Source organism: Triticum dicoccoides, chromosome 7B (genome assembly GCF_002162155.2).
Source record: "Triticum dicoccoides isolate Atlit2015 ecotype Zavitan chromosome 7B, WEW_v2.0, whole genome shotgun sequence".
Lineage (NCBI taxonomy): Eukaryota > Viridiplantae > Streptophyta > Magnoliopsida > Poales > Poaceae > Triticum > Triticum dicoccoides.
In genome coordinates this window covers 532,864,456-532,881,886 of record NC_041393.1, presented here as the reverse complement: position 1 = coordinate 532,881,886, position 17,431 = coordinate 532,864,456, and the positions used below count along the sequence as shown (strand labels likewise).

The 17,431-nt window shown below is 47.0% G+C and overlaps 1 protein-coding gene across 1 annotated transcript; it reads right to left on the bottom strand.

The window, feature by feature from the left end:
• Positions 1–13,329: 13,329 nt before the first annotated feature.
• Positions 13,330–15,563, bottom strand: LOC119339076 (putative F-box/LRR-repeat protein 23). Its single transcript, XM_037611249.1, has 2 exons — positions 15,103–15,563; positions 13,330–14,170 (listed from the first exon to the last, which is right to left on the bottom strand). Exons 1-2 carry the CDS (start codon positions 15,561–15,563, stop codon positions 13,474–13,476), a joined length of 1,158 nt encoding a protein of 385 aa, XP_037467146.1. The 3' UTR covers positions 13,330–13,473.
• Positions 15,564–17,431: the final 1,868 nt, after the last annotated feature.

The window sequence follows — 17,431 nt, the reverse complement described above, 5'->3', positions numbered from 1 at the left end:
TAAGCGTGTTCGCACCAAAAAGCAATTAGCGGATATATTCACTAAACATCTTGATGAGAAAGCGTTTTGCAGGTTGAGAGGAGAATTGAACATCATAGATGCTTCAAACTTGGAGTAGAAACTCCATTGGATACATGCAAGACATGAGCTTATGACTAATCCTTGATATTTCTCTTATGATGAAAATCTTATATCTTGGACATATTTGCATCTTGCATGTTATTTAACCCATGTAGGTACTTGGTTGAATCAAATTCAATGAGATTGTAACCAACTCATATCTTGAGCAATCTCTACATCACCAAGTCTCAATACAAAGGTGGTTGAAGACAAGGAAGCACGAAACCATTCAAACATATCCTTTGACAAATTCTATGTTGAGCTTCATGATTGTCATTTTTGGATACACAAGTGCTCTTCCTTGCAAGAACTAACCCATGTAGGTAGATGGACTCAAATTCCAAGTGGTGCTCCCAACTCTTGATGAGCTACATCAACCTTGAGCAACCCACACAAGTTCAACTACATGATCAACACCACCAACCAAGGTATGTTATTCCATCTTAGAGAAGCTTTACTCCGAGTCATGAGCTAAAGAAACTCGACAAGGTGTGAATACATCAAGATGCTTAAACGAAAAATGGTAACCCCATTTTGAGCTTAAACGATGAGTATGACCTATGATCAAGTGATCTCACTTGACTCCTAAGTCAATATACTCTAACATAGGTGACTTTGTCGCCGACCATCTCTAGATGAAGTTCTCTTGTGTTCGTCTTTGTGTTTTTGCATTTGTCTCATGCATATTTGTTTCCCCTTTCAAAAAAAACTTCATCTAGATTTCTTTCTTTTCTTTTTGTTTGCTCTGCATTTTATGCATCCAATTCACTGCATATCATTTAGTAAATTCCTTGCAAATCTTTGTGAGATCTTTCTAGACTAGTGAGATGAGGTGATAAGTGTTTTCTCTGCGATGAACGCGGTTACACCAATTTGTTATTTTCGGTCCAACCGAAACCTTTCGGTACCACCGAAGCATACCACTCGGTGCCACCGATTTCACAACAGGAAAAACAGTTTGCCACTAATTCTGTGATTCTTCTGATCCAGCTCCACTCAATGAATCTTGTCCTCTAACAAGCATCACATTTTATCAAGTGCTTTATGTTGTGACTCAAGGATCAAACCCATTCACGACAAATTCCAGAGGGGGAGAGAGAGATCACATTTTTATCAAGCCCTTCTTGGAAATTGACGTCAAAGGGGGAGAGAGAGATCACATCAAAGCTTATCATTTTAGAGAGAGTATCATCTTCTCAGGGGGAGAGAGATCCTTCAGGGAGAGAGAGAGAGATCTCCAGAGGGAGAGAATACTAGTAGAAAATATTTCTCAAGGATACCAGATGCTTGGTGTTCAAGAGGAGAGATGCCACATGCCTTCTTGAGGGAAAGCCATGTTCATATGTGCTTACTTGCATTAGTTTGCATTAGCTCTGTTCATTTATATCTTTCAGCTCTGATTTTCTGTTCCCTATCTTCTCCCAGTATCCCATGCTAGATTCAGGGGGAGCAAGACATCCAAGGGAAAGAAATCATTCAAATTCATTTCATATCTTTACTCTTGGGGACATGTCTAATCAAATGTGGTACTTAGTACTCACTCTCTGCATGTGATCCCAGTCTTGGTATTCTTGTGGTTTCTTCTGTTTGCTTTGGCTAGTAGATGTATCTGTGTTATCTAACCTTGTTTACACAGGTTCATTCCATCCTAATCCTACTCAAGACTACAAGGTAAGTATATGCATCACAATCATGTGTATGAGGAATTCTTGCTGATGTACATACTGTTTGCAAGAAGGACTCATGGGCATGAAGGTATTTCCTTTAATACTTTTTGCTCTGATGCATATGGCCAAGATACATGTAACACAAGTGCTCCCTAGGTGGTTTTGGTAATTAATGTCAACATATTTCTTGTTGGACTAACACTTTTATCTAGTATATTTCAGACAAGTTCAACATTGGAGTGGCATGGACTAAAGGATGTGGGAACTCCTTCAAGATGCTAAGGACAAAGGATTGGCTCAAGCTTCAAGCTCAAGAGTCTTCATTTTACATTTCAGTGATCCAAGATCACATTGAGTCTATAGGAAAAGCCAATACTATCAAGGAGGGATGAGGTGTTGCTTAATGAGCCTCTTGCTTCATGTGCTTAGTGATATGCTCCAAAAACCCTCAGCTACTTTCTCACATCCACAAATGACCTAAACCCAAAGCCAAAATCGGCCATACCGATTCTTTCTATCCGGCGCCACCGAGTTTGGATGTCTTAGCCACTGCCACAAACCCTAGGCAAAACGGTCCTACCGATAGGGATCTCGGTCTCACCGAGATGGGATTGTAATCTCTCTGTGTGTGTCCATTATCAAAATCGGTCTTACCGAGTTTGAGCAATCGGTCCTACCGAGATTACAATGCAAACTCTCTGGTTAACTTATTACAAAAATCGGTCCCACCGAGTTTGAGTAATCGGTCCCACCGAGTTTGCCTGACCAACTCTCTGGTTAGCTAATTACCAAAATCGGTCCTACCGAGTTTGTGTAATCGGTCTCACCGAGATTACGTTATGCCCTAACCCTAACCATATCGGTCCTACCGAGTTGCATTTCGGTCCCACCGAAAATCACTAACGGTTACTAGGTTTACTAAATCGGTCCGACCGAGTCTGTTGAATCGGTCCCACCGAGTTTGGTAAATTGTGTGTAACGGTTAGATTTTGTGTGGAGGCTATATATACCCCTCCACCTCCTCTTCATTCATGGAGAGAGCCATCAGACTGAACCTACACTTGCAGCATCCTATTTCTGAGAGAGAACTACCTACTCATGTGTTGAGGCCAAGATATTCCATTCCTACCATATGAATCTTGATCTCTAGCCTTCCCCAAGTTGCTTTCCACTCAAATCTTCTTTCCACCAAATCCAAATCCTATGAGAGAGAGTTGAGTGTTGGGGAGACTATCATTTGAAGCACAAGAGCAAGGAGTTCATCATAAACGCACCATTTGTTACTTCTTGGAGAGTGGTGTCTCCTAGATTGGCTAGGTGTCACTTGGGAGCCTCCGACAAGATTGTGGAGTTGAACCAAGGAGTTTGTAAGGGCAAGGAGATCGCCTACTTCATGAAGATCTACCTCTAGTGAGGCAAGTCCTTCGTGGGCGACGGCCATGGTGGGATAGACAAGGTTGCTTCTTCGTGGACCCTTCTTTGGTGGAGCCCTCCGTGGACTCGCGCAACCGTTACCCTTCGTGGGTTGAAGTCTCCATCAACGTGGATGTATGATAGCACCACCTATCGGAGCCACGCCAAAAACATCTGTGTCTCCAATTGCATTTGGATCCTCCAAAACCCTTCCCTTTACATTCTTGCAAGTTGCATGCTTTACTTTTCGCTGCTCATATACTCTATGCATGCTTGCTTGCTATGTGTTGTGAATGTTAAACTTGTGCCTAAACTCCACTTAAACTTAAAAAGGGTTAAAAACTGCAACTTTGGTACTCAGTGTCTAATCACCCCCCCCCCCCTCTAGACACCTCTTCTCAAGGTCCTACAGGGACCGCCATGAACTTGGCCAGAGCAGGCCGGCAAAGTAGCGCGTGATAGGGGCTCTCAAGGTCCACCACTTCAAACCATATTGGCTCTCAGTTGAAATGATCTTTGTCTCCGAAGAGAACTTCAATTTGGGTCTCGCCAATTGGTGAGCAGGAAAGGCCAGGAACTATGCCATGGAATACAGTCCAGCTGGGCTGAAGCTACTTCTGCTTGATTCCCAACTTCTCCATAGTGTCACGGTACAGGATGTTGATGCTGTTGCCGCCATCTATCAGGACTCGGGAGAAACGAGCAACCCGCCTCTCTGTCGCGAAGGTGGCATCTAAGACCAAAGCATAAGAACCAGGAGAAGGCATCACCTCTGGGTGGTCATCTCTACTCCAACTGATAGGCTTCTCAGACCAATGCATGAACTCTGGGGTCTCCAATGCTACTGCATGTACTTCTTACTGCTGTTGCCGTTTGCCGCGCTTATCGTCGGCCACGCTGGTGAACACACATAAGCTCCATTCTCCTTGGGATACTCATCTTGTATGGCGCCGACTAGCCGAACCGCCGGCTGCTGTGGTGGAGGAGGCGGCGGGCCGGCAGGCGGAGGAGGCAGGAGTCCATCTCCCTTGGGGATTCTGGTGAGCCAATGGCACTTCCAAGTGGTGTGGTTGGATGGCTTCATGCAGCTATGGAACTTGCAAGGTGCATCAAGAGTCTGCTCATATGAGAAGGCGGGCAGCCAGTTGGGCTTGCCGCCCTTCTGACGCTTGGGTGGAGGCTGCCCTTCCGGCTGTTGGTCTTCGACTGTCGCCACCTGCCGGCTGGTGGGAGCCGGCTGTGTGGCCTTGCGCTTGTTGTCTTCTGCTGCTGACACCGACTGGTGTCGCCAGCCGGAGTCTGAGGAGCTTGAGGAGCCACTTTGCTGGATGCGTCGACTTGGATCTCCGCCTTCATGGAAGAGTCGGCCGTGGCATACTTGTCTGCTATGATCAGCAGTTCATCGAGGGTCGTCGGCTCGTCACAGAGAAGTCGGTGCTTGAGGAGGGTGCCTTCTCGGCACCCGACAGTCAAGTATTCGATGGCCTGCACCTCGTGCACGCCCTCGCAAGAGTTGCGCATCTCGGCCCAACGCGTGAGGTAGTCGCGAGTTGATTCGCTGGGGCCTTGGACGCACAAGGAGAGCTGCGGGGTTTGAGAGGCCGCTTGTACGTGCTGGTGAAGTTGCGGATGAAGGCTTCGGTGAAATTAACACAGCTGTTGATGCTGTGGTGTTTCAGGCTGTTGAGCCACGTCTGGGTTGTGCCTTGAAGCATGAGCGGGACGTACTTTACAGCAACGCGCTTGTTGCCATTCGCTATGCTGACGGCCATGGAGTAGTCGACTAGCCAGTTTTCCGGCTTCACGGAGCCGGTGTACTTGGGCGTATATCTTGGAAGCGTGAACCCTTTAGGGAAGGGCTCATCTCGGATTCGAGGGCCAAAACAGGGCGGACCCAATGCATCTTCTTCTTCTAGCGCCAAGGATCAATTGAGGTGGTCGATCCGGTGGCGGGCATCGTTCTCTCTGACTCCTTCCCGGCGGCCAAGGCGGTCGCCGAGTGTCGGGTGTGTGACAGGCGGCAGTGTGGGATATCTTTCCCGCGAGGCGGAGGAGGAGGGGGGTTGCCTCGTCGCTCCACGGCTCGGGGGCGGCCTTCTGCATCACGCTCGATGGTGAGGCGAGTCCGACTGCGGCTAGCAGTCGGCTCCTTGTCTTTTCGCTCGCGGGCGGTGTCCGGGATGTCGCGCCGTGATCCTGGCGAGGAGGCAGATTGTTGTTCCGCCGGTTCGGCGCTTCAGTGCGGCAGCCGGTTTCTTGCTGCTCCGCGGCCGCGTCAAGGAGCTGCTGGACGCTCTCCGTCATGTGGCGACGCTCGTCGCCCTCGAGCTTGTCTAGCTCGTCTGCTGCCACCTGGGCAGCTCGTATGTTCTCTGCAGGCGTGGCGTAGATGGGACGATCTGTCCCGAACATGCTGGCGATGGTCGCGCCGCGCTGCCGAATCGCGCCGATGCGGCTAGGCCCACCAGCAGCCGACGTGCCACCGACGGCACGTTCCATATCATGCTGGTAGGCCTCCGAAAGGCGTCTCATGCTGGCCAGCCTGTTGGCGCTTTCGACGAGCTGGACGCGGCGTGCTTCCAGCGTCTTGGTGTCGGCGTCTTCTGGGATGGGCGCAGACAGGTCTTGTAGCACAACATCAAGTGGGTCTCGAGCACTGCCGCCCGAGTGCTCACCATTGCTAATGACAAGCACCTCTGTGACAGTGCTCCCACCGCTGTGCTCGCGAGGAGGCGGCTCGTCGTAGACCACCACGTTGGTGGGAAACGCGACAAGCGACGTTGTGTTGGAGTCGACAATCATCGGGTCGGTGGAGCCAACCGACTCCAAGTCCACAGCAGGCTCGCTGGCGACGTGGAGCTGGTCGAGGAGGCTGACGAGGCGGCTCTCGGGGCAATTTGTGCCCACGTCGGACGCAGGCTCGTCGGAGAGGCGAATCTCGCCAACATGATGGCGAGGCAGCTCGCCGCACAGGCAACCTCCGCGCCATGCAGTGCGTCGGTGCTGACGCTGTCGGGCATGCTGGGCTGGCTGCGCTCGCCATGAAGGAACAAGGTTCCCGTCCAGAACAGGTCTCCGGATGACGGTGCACCTCGTCTCACGGTGGGCGCCAAATGTCAGGGGTTGGGTGCGACATATGCCAAAGGATGGCTTATCATGGTGGGAGCGAGTAGAACATCGCCGGTGCCTGGAAGCAGGATGAGGCATAGACACGAACGTTGGCGCACTTTACCCAGGTTCGGGCCTCTCCTAGGAGATAACACCCCTGGTCCTGCTCTGCGGGGTCTCCGCATGATCACTAAGGCACTAGTGAGTACAAATATGCTCCTCGAGCTGTATGCTAGAGGTAGAAGAAGGCTAGGCTTGCTCCCTTCTCCCTCTAGGTATGAGTCTAGTTCTAACAGGTTGGGAACCCTATGCATGGGTGCCCTGGGGGCTTTATATAGGCCTACCCCCCAGGGGTACAATGGTAATCTGGCCGGGTGTAGGGCCCGGCTGTCAGTGTCTCTGGTCGCCAGCTTCTCCGCCGGCTGCTGGGGCCCGCCGCCTCGTGGGCCCCGCCGACTGGTCTGGTACGGAGTCGACAGGCCACCTCCGCCGCTGGCGGGTCTGGTTGGTGGCTGATCACTGTAGCCGCAATGCTAATGACGCATGCTTGGTCGGGGTAGGGCATGGCTACAGTCCCGCCGCCTGGTGGGAGATCACTGTAGCCTCACCATGTCTCGTCTGGTTAACGGTGCACGGGCCTTGAGGGAGGATCTGGCTACCCGCCAGGAGCCGGATCCCCTTGGATCCGACTGGCCAGTCTAGGCTGCCCTCCGGGCCCTCGTTGCCTGGTAGGGCCCGCCGCTGGCAAGCTGTACTGACAGGCCGTCGTGGGAGCAGGCCTCGCGTGATAGGGGTGACGTCAAGGGTGGAGTGGCAACAGTGCCGCGTTGTGCGGAGATCTCTGCCTGTACGGGGCACTGTGGCCACGCCAAGCCCGGGATACGGGGGTGATGGGCTACACTGTAGCATCACCCTATCATGTCTTCTTAATGGGGGCGCAGACTCTAAGGGCGTCGTGGGCCGCCTGCTAGGAGTCGGCTTCTCCGAAGGCCGCCTGCTAGGAGTCGGCCCGTCTTGGTTCCATCTTCTGGTACTTGGCCGTCTTCTGGCAACCGACCGTATGAGCCAGCCGGCCACCAGAAGGCGGCGCTTCATTCTGGAGGCTAGTGGGGCGCAGCCGGCCCAATGGCTTGAAAGGTTCAGGGACTCGGGTTAGGCTACCCATGGCCCATTACTCTGACATGTGTCATAATCACGTGGCAGTCGTGAGACTTTAGGTTCTGGAACTTTTTCTCTACCATATTTATTATTCCCTTTATATTCGATGAGTAGCCAAACGGGACCTTCATACTGAGCAGTCATTCAAAGAAGATTTCCTTCTCTTCTTTGGTAAGAGCGTAGCTGGCAGGACCTTCATATTGCTTTGGAGGCATGCCGTCTTTTTCGTTCAAACGTTGCAGGTCCTCCCGTGCCTCTGGTGTATCTTTTGTCTTCCCATACATGCCCAAGAAGCCTAGCAGGTTCACGCAAAGATTCTTCGTCACATGCATCACGTGGATTGAAGAGCGGACCTCTAGGTCTTTCCAGTAGGGTAGGTCCCCAAATATAGATTTCTTCTTCCACATGGGTGCGCGTCCCTCAGCGTCATTCGGAACAGATAGTCCGCTGGGACCCTTTCCAAAGATTACTTTTAAATCATTGACCATAACAAGTACGTGATCACCGGTACGCATGGCAGGCTTCTTCCGGTGATTTGCCTCGCCTTTGAAATGCTTGCCTTTCTTTCGACATTGATGGTTGGTCGGAAGGAATCAACGATGCCCCAGGTACACATTCTTCCTACATTTGTCTAGTATATACTTTCGGTGTCATCTAAACAGTGTGTGCATGCATGGTATCCCTTGTTTGTCTGTCCTAAAAGGTTACTGAGAGCAGGCCAATCATTGATGGTGACAAACATCAATGCATGCAGGTCAAATTCCTCCTGTTTGTGCTCATCCTACACACGTACACTGTTTCCAATCCACAGTTGTAAAAGTTCTTCAACTAATGGCCTTAGGTATACATCAATGTCATTGCCGGGTTGCTTAGGGCCTTGGATGAGAACTGGCATCATAATGAACTTCCGCTTCATGCACAACCAAGTAGGAAGGTTATAGATACATAGAGTCACGGGACAGGTGTTGTGATTGCTGCGCTGCTCCCCAAAAGGATTAATGCCATACGCACTTAAACCAAACCATACGTTCCTTGTGTCACCTGCAAACTCTTCCCAGTACGTTCTCTCGATTTTTCTCCACTGCGACCCGTCAGCGGGTGCTCTCAACTTCTCATCTTTCTTACGGTCCTCTCTGTGCCATCGCATCAACTTGGCATGCTCTTTGTTTCTGAATAGGCGTTTCAACTGTGGAATTATGGGAGCATACCACATCACCTTGGTAGGAACCCTCTTCCGGGGGCGCTCACCGTCAACATCACCAGGGTCATCTCGTATGATCTTATACCACAATGCACCGCATACCGGGCATGTGTTCAAATCCTCGTACGCACAACAGTACAGGATCCAGTCATTAGGGCATGCATGTATCTTCTGCACCTCCAATCCTAGAGGGCATACAATCTTCTTTGCTGCATACGTACTGTCGGGCAATTCGTTATCCTTTGGAAGCTTCTTCTTCAATATTTTTAGTAGCTTCTCAAATCCTTTGTCAGGCACACCATTCTCCGCCTTTCACTGCAGCAATTCTGGTACGGTATCGAGCTTTGTGTTGCCATCTTCGCAATTGGGGTACAAACCTTTTTTGTGATCCTCTAACATGCGATCGAACTTCAACTTCTCCTTTTGAGTTTCACACTGTCTTCTTGCATCAACAATGACCCGGTGGAGATCATCATCGGGCACATCGTATGGTTCCTCTTGATCTTCAACAGCTTCCCCCATTGCAGCATCACCGTATTCAGGGGGCACATAGTTGTCATCGTCCTCTTCTTCTTCGCTGTCTTCCATCATAACCCCCATTTCTCCGTGCTTGGTCCAAACATTATAGTGTGGCATGAAACCCTTATAAATCAGGTGGGTGTGAATGGTTTTCGAGTCAGAGTAAGACTTTGTATTCCCACATATAGGACATGGACAACACATAAAACCATTCTGCTTGTTTGCCTCAGCCACTTCGAGAAAATTATGCATGCCCTTAATGTACTCTAGGTGTGTCTGTCACCGTACATCCATTGCCGGTTCATCTGCGTGCATTATATATAATTAAGTGTGTCAAAAACCATTACAGAACATCATGAATAGATAATTAAGTGACCAAATTAATAGAAGTTCATCATCACATTAAAACCAAAGTACATACATAGTTCTCATTGAACAACATATAGCTATCCAGAGCATCTAATTAATTAAACCATACATTGAAACTATGTAAAACATTTCAATGCGAAAACAAATGCGATCATAATCGCAATCAAGGTAACAATCTATCCAACAACATAACGATACCAAGCCTCGGTATGAATGGCATATTTTCTAATCTTTCTAATCTTCAAGCGCATTGCATCCATCTTGATCTTGTGATCATCGACGACATCCGCAACATGCAACTCCAATATCATCTTCTCCTCCTCAATTTTTTTCCTTCAAGAAATTGTTTTCTTCTTCAACTAAATTTAACCTCTCGACAATAGGGTCGGTTGGAATTTCCGGTTCGCATACCTCCTAGATAAATAAAATCCATGTCACGTTGGTCGGCATAATTGTCATAAACAATAAATGAACCAAATAGTTATAAAAGATAATATATACCACATCTGAATCATAGACAGGACGAGGACCGACGGGGGCGGATACCAAAACCATCGCACTATATAATAAGAAGCAATAATAAAAGTAAGAAAATTGCACAAGTATCTATCTAAACATACAAGTAAGATTTTTTTCCTTTCAGAAAGAAGATAAGAACAAGAGGCTCACCACGGTGGTGCCGGCGGCGAGATTGGCGTGGGTGATTGATGGCGGTGAAGACGGGGACGGGACGTGACGGACCATTAAACCTAGACAAATATTGTGGAAAATGGAGCTTGGAGGTCGAGCTTGGAGAGGAGAAAGCTTAAGTAGTGTGGCTCGGGCATTTCATCGAACACCTCATGTGCATAGGAGGTGAGCTAGAGCACCACAAAGCCCTCCCCTCGCCAGCCAGAAAAAACAGAGCAGTGTGGAGTGCTCTGCTTGCCGGCGAGGGGGTATATATAGGCACATCATTGGTCCCGGTTCGTGGCTTGAACCGGAACTAAAGGGGAGCCTTTGGTCCCGGTTCAAGCCACCAACCGAGACCAATTGTGGTGGGCCAGGAGCGAGGCCCATTGGTCCCGGTTTGTCCCACCAACCGGGACCAAAGGGGCCAGACGAGCCGGGACCAATGCCCCCACGAGGCTCGGCAGGCCCCCTGGCCTCACGAACCAGGACTAATGCCCCCATGGGTCCCAGTTCTTGACTAAACCGGGACTAATGGGCTTATATGGCCTGAACCAAAGCCCTGTTTTCTACTAGTGCTCTCTCCCTTTAGCATAGGTCCTATATGATTTTGCTAGTTGTTGGTGTGATTTTTTGTGCGTCCGTCTTGACTATGTGCATCCTAACTATGCAGAGGATGGGTGTGTGATCTTTTGTATCCTCTTAATGCTCCATATTTAGCTAATAAAATTCACCCTTTGTCGACAAAAGAAGTACATGAAGAACAAATGAAATGTCTCTGTGATGTGAACAACACAAAGAAAAAGGATCTTGGGATAACTAGCGGTCTTCATCAAGGGATATTCACATTGAGGTATCCTTATAGATATAAGTACTTTGGACCCCAAGGTTGGAGACACCACAAACATAAGAGCATTTTTCAATAAATTGCTTTCTCCTTGATCAGAACTTAGCTTTTAATTTCATGGATTACATGTTTCAAAGGATCATAGGCATCCTCTTAAGATCAAGAGGAAATAAGTTGCACATTTTCTCCCTCTATTCAAAATCTTATCAACCATGTTTCAAGCGATCTGAATTTTAAAATGGATATAGAGCACGAATAATAGAATCTATAACTTATGCAAAGGATCTACAAGCCCCTACCTCAAAGCCATACATCAAAAGAGCTAAGAGTGTTATGCCTAAGAAAATGATGAAAGCACTTCTTCCTCCAAGAACAATAATCGAAGAAAAGCTTGATAATATGAGCACAAAGGCTACAATGGGATTGTTCCTTCAGTCTCCAACTTATCTCAATAAAGCTCTTGAGATAAGCTTGTATGTTCAATATAAACTCAAACAAGATCATGATGTTTACTGGCTGTTATTCCTGTCGGGGTCTAGACCCCCCCCCCCCCAGATCAACACTAGTCTTTCATGCACACTTTGTCCTCACTTGTGCGCATCTGGAATCAACTTCCCAGTTGGTGACCCATTCTGAAATTGCTTCGAGCTGAGCACACTTAATTTTGGAGTTCTTTCTGAATAGGCTCCTGACAAAGAAGGAATTTCTTATTGATATGAGTAACCTATCATCCATATTAGGCCAGGCTCTCACATACACCATCACTCAAAGGAACCGACGTCCTCGTTGGGCCATAGGAATGTTCCCTCTTGGCACATGTCTATGTGTCCAGTCCGGCACATGTGTCATGTTGTGAGCCATGATGGGCCACAAACATCATGCACAACATGACTGCACACCTGACTCGCAACACATCCATGTAACCGTGAGGGTCAGTTCTGATACCAACTTGTAATTCCCCGGACACACCCGCCGGTTACTGACCGTTACTCCTGACGGGATCTAGACTGGCCCCACAGATCAACACTAGTCATTCATGCACGCTTTGTCTTCACTTGTGCGCATCTGGGACCAACTTCCCAGCCGGTCACCCATCCTGAAATTGCTCCAAGCTGAGCACACTTAACTTTGATACTTTTTTTAATGGGCTCCCGGAAAAGAAGGAATGCCTTATTGATATGAGTAGTCTATCATCCCCATTAAACCAGGCTCTCACAAGTTGCCCCTCCACTACACCTATATATAGTGGAGGGGGCAGCCCCTCTTCTGCACACAATTCCAGGCGCAAAGGGCTGCCCCCTCTCTCCACAAAACTTCGTAGATGCCTCAAGGGTGCTCCACCCCTAGTACTCTTTGTCGATTAGTTTTGGATGGAGAAGCGCTACCGAGTCGCTGATCTCGTACACGTGCAACCCGGTAGAGAGGTCATGCTTTCAATCTTCGTTTGAGGGAGAAACTCTAGTGGTTGGGAGTTTGTAAATTCTAGCTGCGGGAATCTGCACCAACGGTTCTTGACCAACTCTTCTTTCGCTGCTCGAGATGGTAAGGATCAGATCTAACCTCTATGCATCTTCATAGTGATCCTGGGAACTTGATTCGTAGGAGAACTTTTTTGTGTTTTCTACTACGTTTCCCACTAAGGTGGTGAGGTACAAGAGGGGGTTGGAGAGATGTGCTCGGTGGGTTCCCTTGGCATGACATTAGGTTGCTCTACTGGTGGGGTATCGACTCCGGCGGCCTGCCTTCTTTGGGCTGGCGGCGACAACGAATCTCGTGGGCGGCGATGGTGGAAGGAGACGAGGGCTTGGATGGCGAGGTGAGGGCGTCGAAAGAGATTGGATTTGGGAATGGTAGCTTATTGTCTAGAATTTGTTTTATGTACCGGTTCGGACCTATGGAACCGTGAAATGAATTCTGACAGCCAATTCCGGGGCAATCAAACATGTTGGTGTCGGAATTCACAATTGGATTTCATGAATTCTGCCCCAAATGATTGGTGCCAAACAAGTTGTAAAGAAAAATTTCCTATAGGAATCATATCCCATAAAATTCTTATAAAATTCTTGCAAACTAAAGGAGACCCTACTTTGTTGCATGTCTATTTTACATATGCTAGTTAATTTTCCAAGCACACATGTCATATGTTTCATTCCTGATAAAAATAGCTTTAAATCACAAGTAGTGTCTGCAGTATTGATCTGCAAGTGGAAATTTACTCTTCGCTCAGAGGAAAAATAGAGCGCAAATTTACTCGTTGTAACATGATTATGGTTTAAACTGTTACGACTGCATTATGACAAAACAAGATAACATGCAAGGCCACGGTGCTTCATGAGAAAATGTTGGCTACACGCCTACACGTACACGGACAGGGCCCGAAATGCAGGAAGATGGTCTTCCCATTAGAGGAAGGTGCGCATGCTCCTAGGAAGCACCTTCTCGTATTTGTCGAGGTCAGCCTCGTAACGGGAAGGACTACGGTAAAAATCGTCGTCGTCTTCCTCCGATTCCTGGAGCCACGGGGAGTAGTAGACCGGACTGATGGACCAGCCACGCTCCTTGCAAGCGAACCTAGGGCTTTGAACCTCGAGATGGTAGTCATGGGTCGAGTCGCCGGGAAGTCGCAGCGTTTTGATACGGGCGCACTTCTCTCGCAGCAGCGTGCCGTCGTGGTCCTCGCCGCCGCCATCGTCGTCGTCCATTTTGACATTGAAGCAATGGCGTATGTCCAGGGACTCCAGGCGCGGGCAGTTCTCCAAGATGGCTGCCAGCCCTTTGTTGGTGAGGTCGTTGGCCACGAGCTGCAGTGAGCGCAGCTCATGCATGGCTGCAATCCCCTCGGCATCGGTGTCATTGTTGCCCCATTTCTGCTCGTCGAAGTATTGTTTGTTCATCCTGAAATGCTTCAGCTGTGGGCATGCTTGCCCAAGAACCTCGTATACCTCAGGATATAGAGAGCGAGACCAATCCACTAGTAGCTCTGGACACTCAGATAGCTCGAGCTCCTCGAGCAGAGGAAACCTTCTTATTAGCTCTGCAAACTCGGTAAGTGAGATGTCATCGCATGAGATGAGGCGAAGGCTCTTCAAACAGGGAGCCCTGCAAAGATAAAAAACAGGGGCATGGAAAATAAACAAATTATGTAAATTTTTATAAGTGAATACATAGCTACGATTGTGCAGCTTGACAAATAACGGCCGCTAAAATAAAACAATTCAACAAAAGGAATAGAGAACAGGGCATTGCGAAAGCATTTGATCACAGATTCATGCTTGGACAATATTTACCTACAGATCTACTCCCTCTGTAAACTAATATAAGAGCGTTTAGATCACTAAATATGTTTATTTTTGCATTACTCTGATCAAATCGGGTGTCAGTTCAACCAAGTAAAGTCTATACTTAAAAAATAAAATTATTCAAAGCATCAGTTGACCAACAAATGTTCAGTTAGCGTCAGTATTCATCTCTTTAAGTCTGAACACATATTTGAAGTTCAGTCCATTTAACAGTTATCAAATAGTCTGAACTCATATCTGAAGTTCAGGCCATTTAACAGTATCAAATATATTTTTTCTATACGTAGCTATCTTCCGTCTCTGAAATCTAAACAACTCCAAATTCGACAAACAATTATTATGGGTGACAGTCAAGAAAAATATAACTATTACGGGCAGCTGAACAGAGAATTTTGTGTGCTCTGTATTTCCTAGAATATGTATTTTTGGTTCTGGTTTGCATTGTTTCAGAAACATTTTTTTTGGTTAAAGATATATGTGAAAACAATTGACATGATGATAAAAACCAAAGTTATATGTAAAATTTTGAACGTCAAGTGCAATTAACAGCATATATGTACTAGCCAGAACCAAAAATCAACAAAAGATCAAGGGATGAAGCCATGCCCAGGCTAGCTACCAAGGGAAAATTGTAAATTTAGATTTAAACGAAACACAAAAATAAACATCTGTAACACAAAATAATTAATAATTAAGTGGAATTAACACGGGATCGAGTTTGTAGGTGCTCACTGCTCGCTGAGGTACAACAGGAAACCGGCGTCGCCGGCGTACTCGCCGCAGAATGCCTCGCACTGCCCCGCGCTGCGCCGCACAGCGTCGCAGGCGATCCCCTGGCGGTTGATGCGGGAGTAGAGATCCGCGTTGCTGCGCATGACGATGCGGCGCCATAGCGCGGGCTCGTCCCGCGCCGCGCGGCGCCAGGAGCTGCACACCTGGTCAGCGGCCATCAGGATGTCGATGTGGTCGAGTTTGTGGAAGACGGCGAAGATCGCGTCCAGCGGCATGTCCGCCCAGTTCCGCTGCCTCCTTGCGGCGGCGCCGACTGGGCCCGCGACGGCGGCGAGAGGAGGAGGGCATGGCGTGGCGTGCGTTGGGAGGGAAAGTGTTTGGGAAGACAGGATCCGAGTACTATTTGTTGCGTGTAACCGCCTAGGGGCAAGGGCTAGTCCTCCGGTGTGTCCTGTTCTCATGGTTTGCATGCATTGACTTTGCACGGGAGTAACGGTGCAAGGGAGTTTAGTGCCTCGATTAAGGTTAATTCGGTGTGTCTTCAGGAGACTAAGCTTGATGTAATCGACTACTATATGGTTATGCAATGTTTAGGGCCATTGTTGAATGGCTTTGCTTATTTGCCGGCGAATGAGATTGGAGGGGTATCCTACTCGCTTGTGATACTACCTTCTGATACAATGTCGCGCTCAAAAAAAAAATCATAATCTTCAATGACCATGATCACATATTTGTTCAAACAGAATTGTAGGAAATGGGTGATACGCTTTTGTATTTCTATGAGACGAAATACAGCACCCACGATTCCCAGTAGTAAGTCGTCGGCACAGCCATTGAGTTAATGCACGGAAGAAGGGCCGAGAACCTTATGGAAGCCCTGTGCAGATGGGGCTGCATCATCGAGATACACTATCACTTTTGATTTCGGTGAGATTACGAATATTTTTTTAAACTCGTAAGCATATTTAAATCGTGAACATTTTTCAAATTAATGAACACTTTTATAAATTGTCGTACATTTTCTAAAATCAAGAATTTTTTTGAATTCGTGAACATTTTATACTATTTGCAAACAATTTTGTTTAAACTGTGAACATTTTTTTTAGAAAAAAAGTCTTGAATCTGTGAACATTTCTTGAATGGACAAACTTTATTTTGAAAATTGATGGAACAATTTTTAAAATTTGCGAACATTTTTTGAAATGCATGACCATTTTTTCAGTCAGCAAACATTTATGAGTAAACTATTTTGTAAGTCACAAACAGTTTTTTAATTTTTTTGCATATTTTCCATTCATGCACATTTTTTAAATTGGAAACAATTTATACAATTTCATTAACATATTTTAATGCATCGAATTTTAAAAAAAATCATGGGCATAAACACTTTTTACTTTAATAGTTAATGTAGGTATAGATATAATAGGCATTTTCAAAATACACCATATAAATAAGAGTATTAGTTACTTAAACATAATTTTAGAAACAATTAACATGCAAGATAATAGCATATTTGAAATATACACATCTGTTTTGAGGGATTTCCATATATAGCATGTTTATTTTGAAGTTATGGTTTGAAAGGTTTTTTTTAAAGCATTTGAATCTGTTAGAAAGAGAGAGAAAAAGTTTAAAATAGTGTAGCTGGGCCAAAATTGCCACATTGCAACCATCAGCTAAGCCATGCTTGAGCGAGGCAATTGTATCCTACACCAACAGAAATTGGTAAGGAAATACAGCAGCAGAAAGGAGGAGAGGTGGGATTCGATCCCACGTTCAAGCCATTGCGCTATTGGCATGTTTGTGGTATAAGAAGAGCTCGCCTTGATAAATAACCGAAATCCGACGGTGATTTGTGAAGAGAAAACGAATCATTTTTTTTTCACTTACCGATGGTGTGGTGGGTAAATATTGATAACTCCGGCGGCAATTTGTATGACGTATCACCAGAAGCATTAGGCTCTTTATTATTAGGGGAAGACTAAAGATGAAAGTAACCACTGGATCACGATCATCTATGGCCTGCAAGACGACAAGCTGAAGTTTGTTCCTTGATGAGATGTGGCTGCGGCTAAACCTGGGAATAGTTTGTAATCCAAACTAAACCCAGGACAACCCATACATGTATAAGTCTAACGATCAAACTAAACCAAACCAAATTGAAAATGCTACAATCCAATCCAATCCAAACTATATGTATTTTCAAGCCCAAATCCATCCTGACCATTTTCTACATACAGGTAGAACCCAAAGTTTCAAACCATGGGCCGGTCAGCAGCTACTGGAACGTTGGACCCCAAACGTAACATGTACGTACAGAACAAAAGGT

Bases quoted from the DNA above. Each gene is read 5' to 3' on its own strand.
- LOC119339076 (XM_037611249.1), bottom strand. From the start codon at position 15,563: ATGAGAACAGGACACACCGGAGGACTAGCCCTTGCCCCTAGGCGGTTA. The intron at 14,171-15,102 runs GTGAGCACCTAC...TTATCTTTGCAG, and splicing joins CTGTTGTACCTCAGCGAGCA to GGCTCCCTGTTTGAAGAGCC.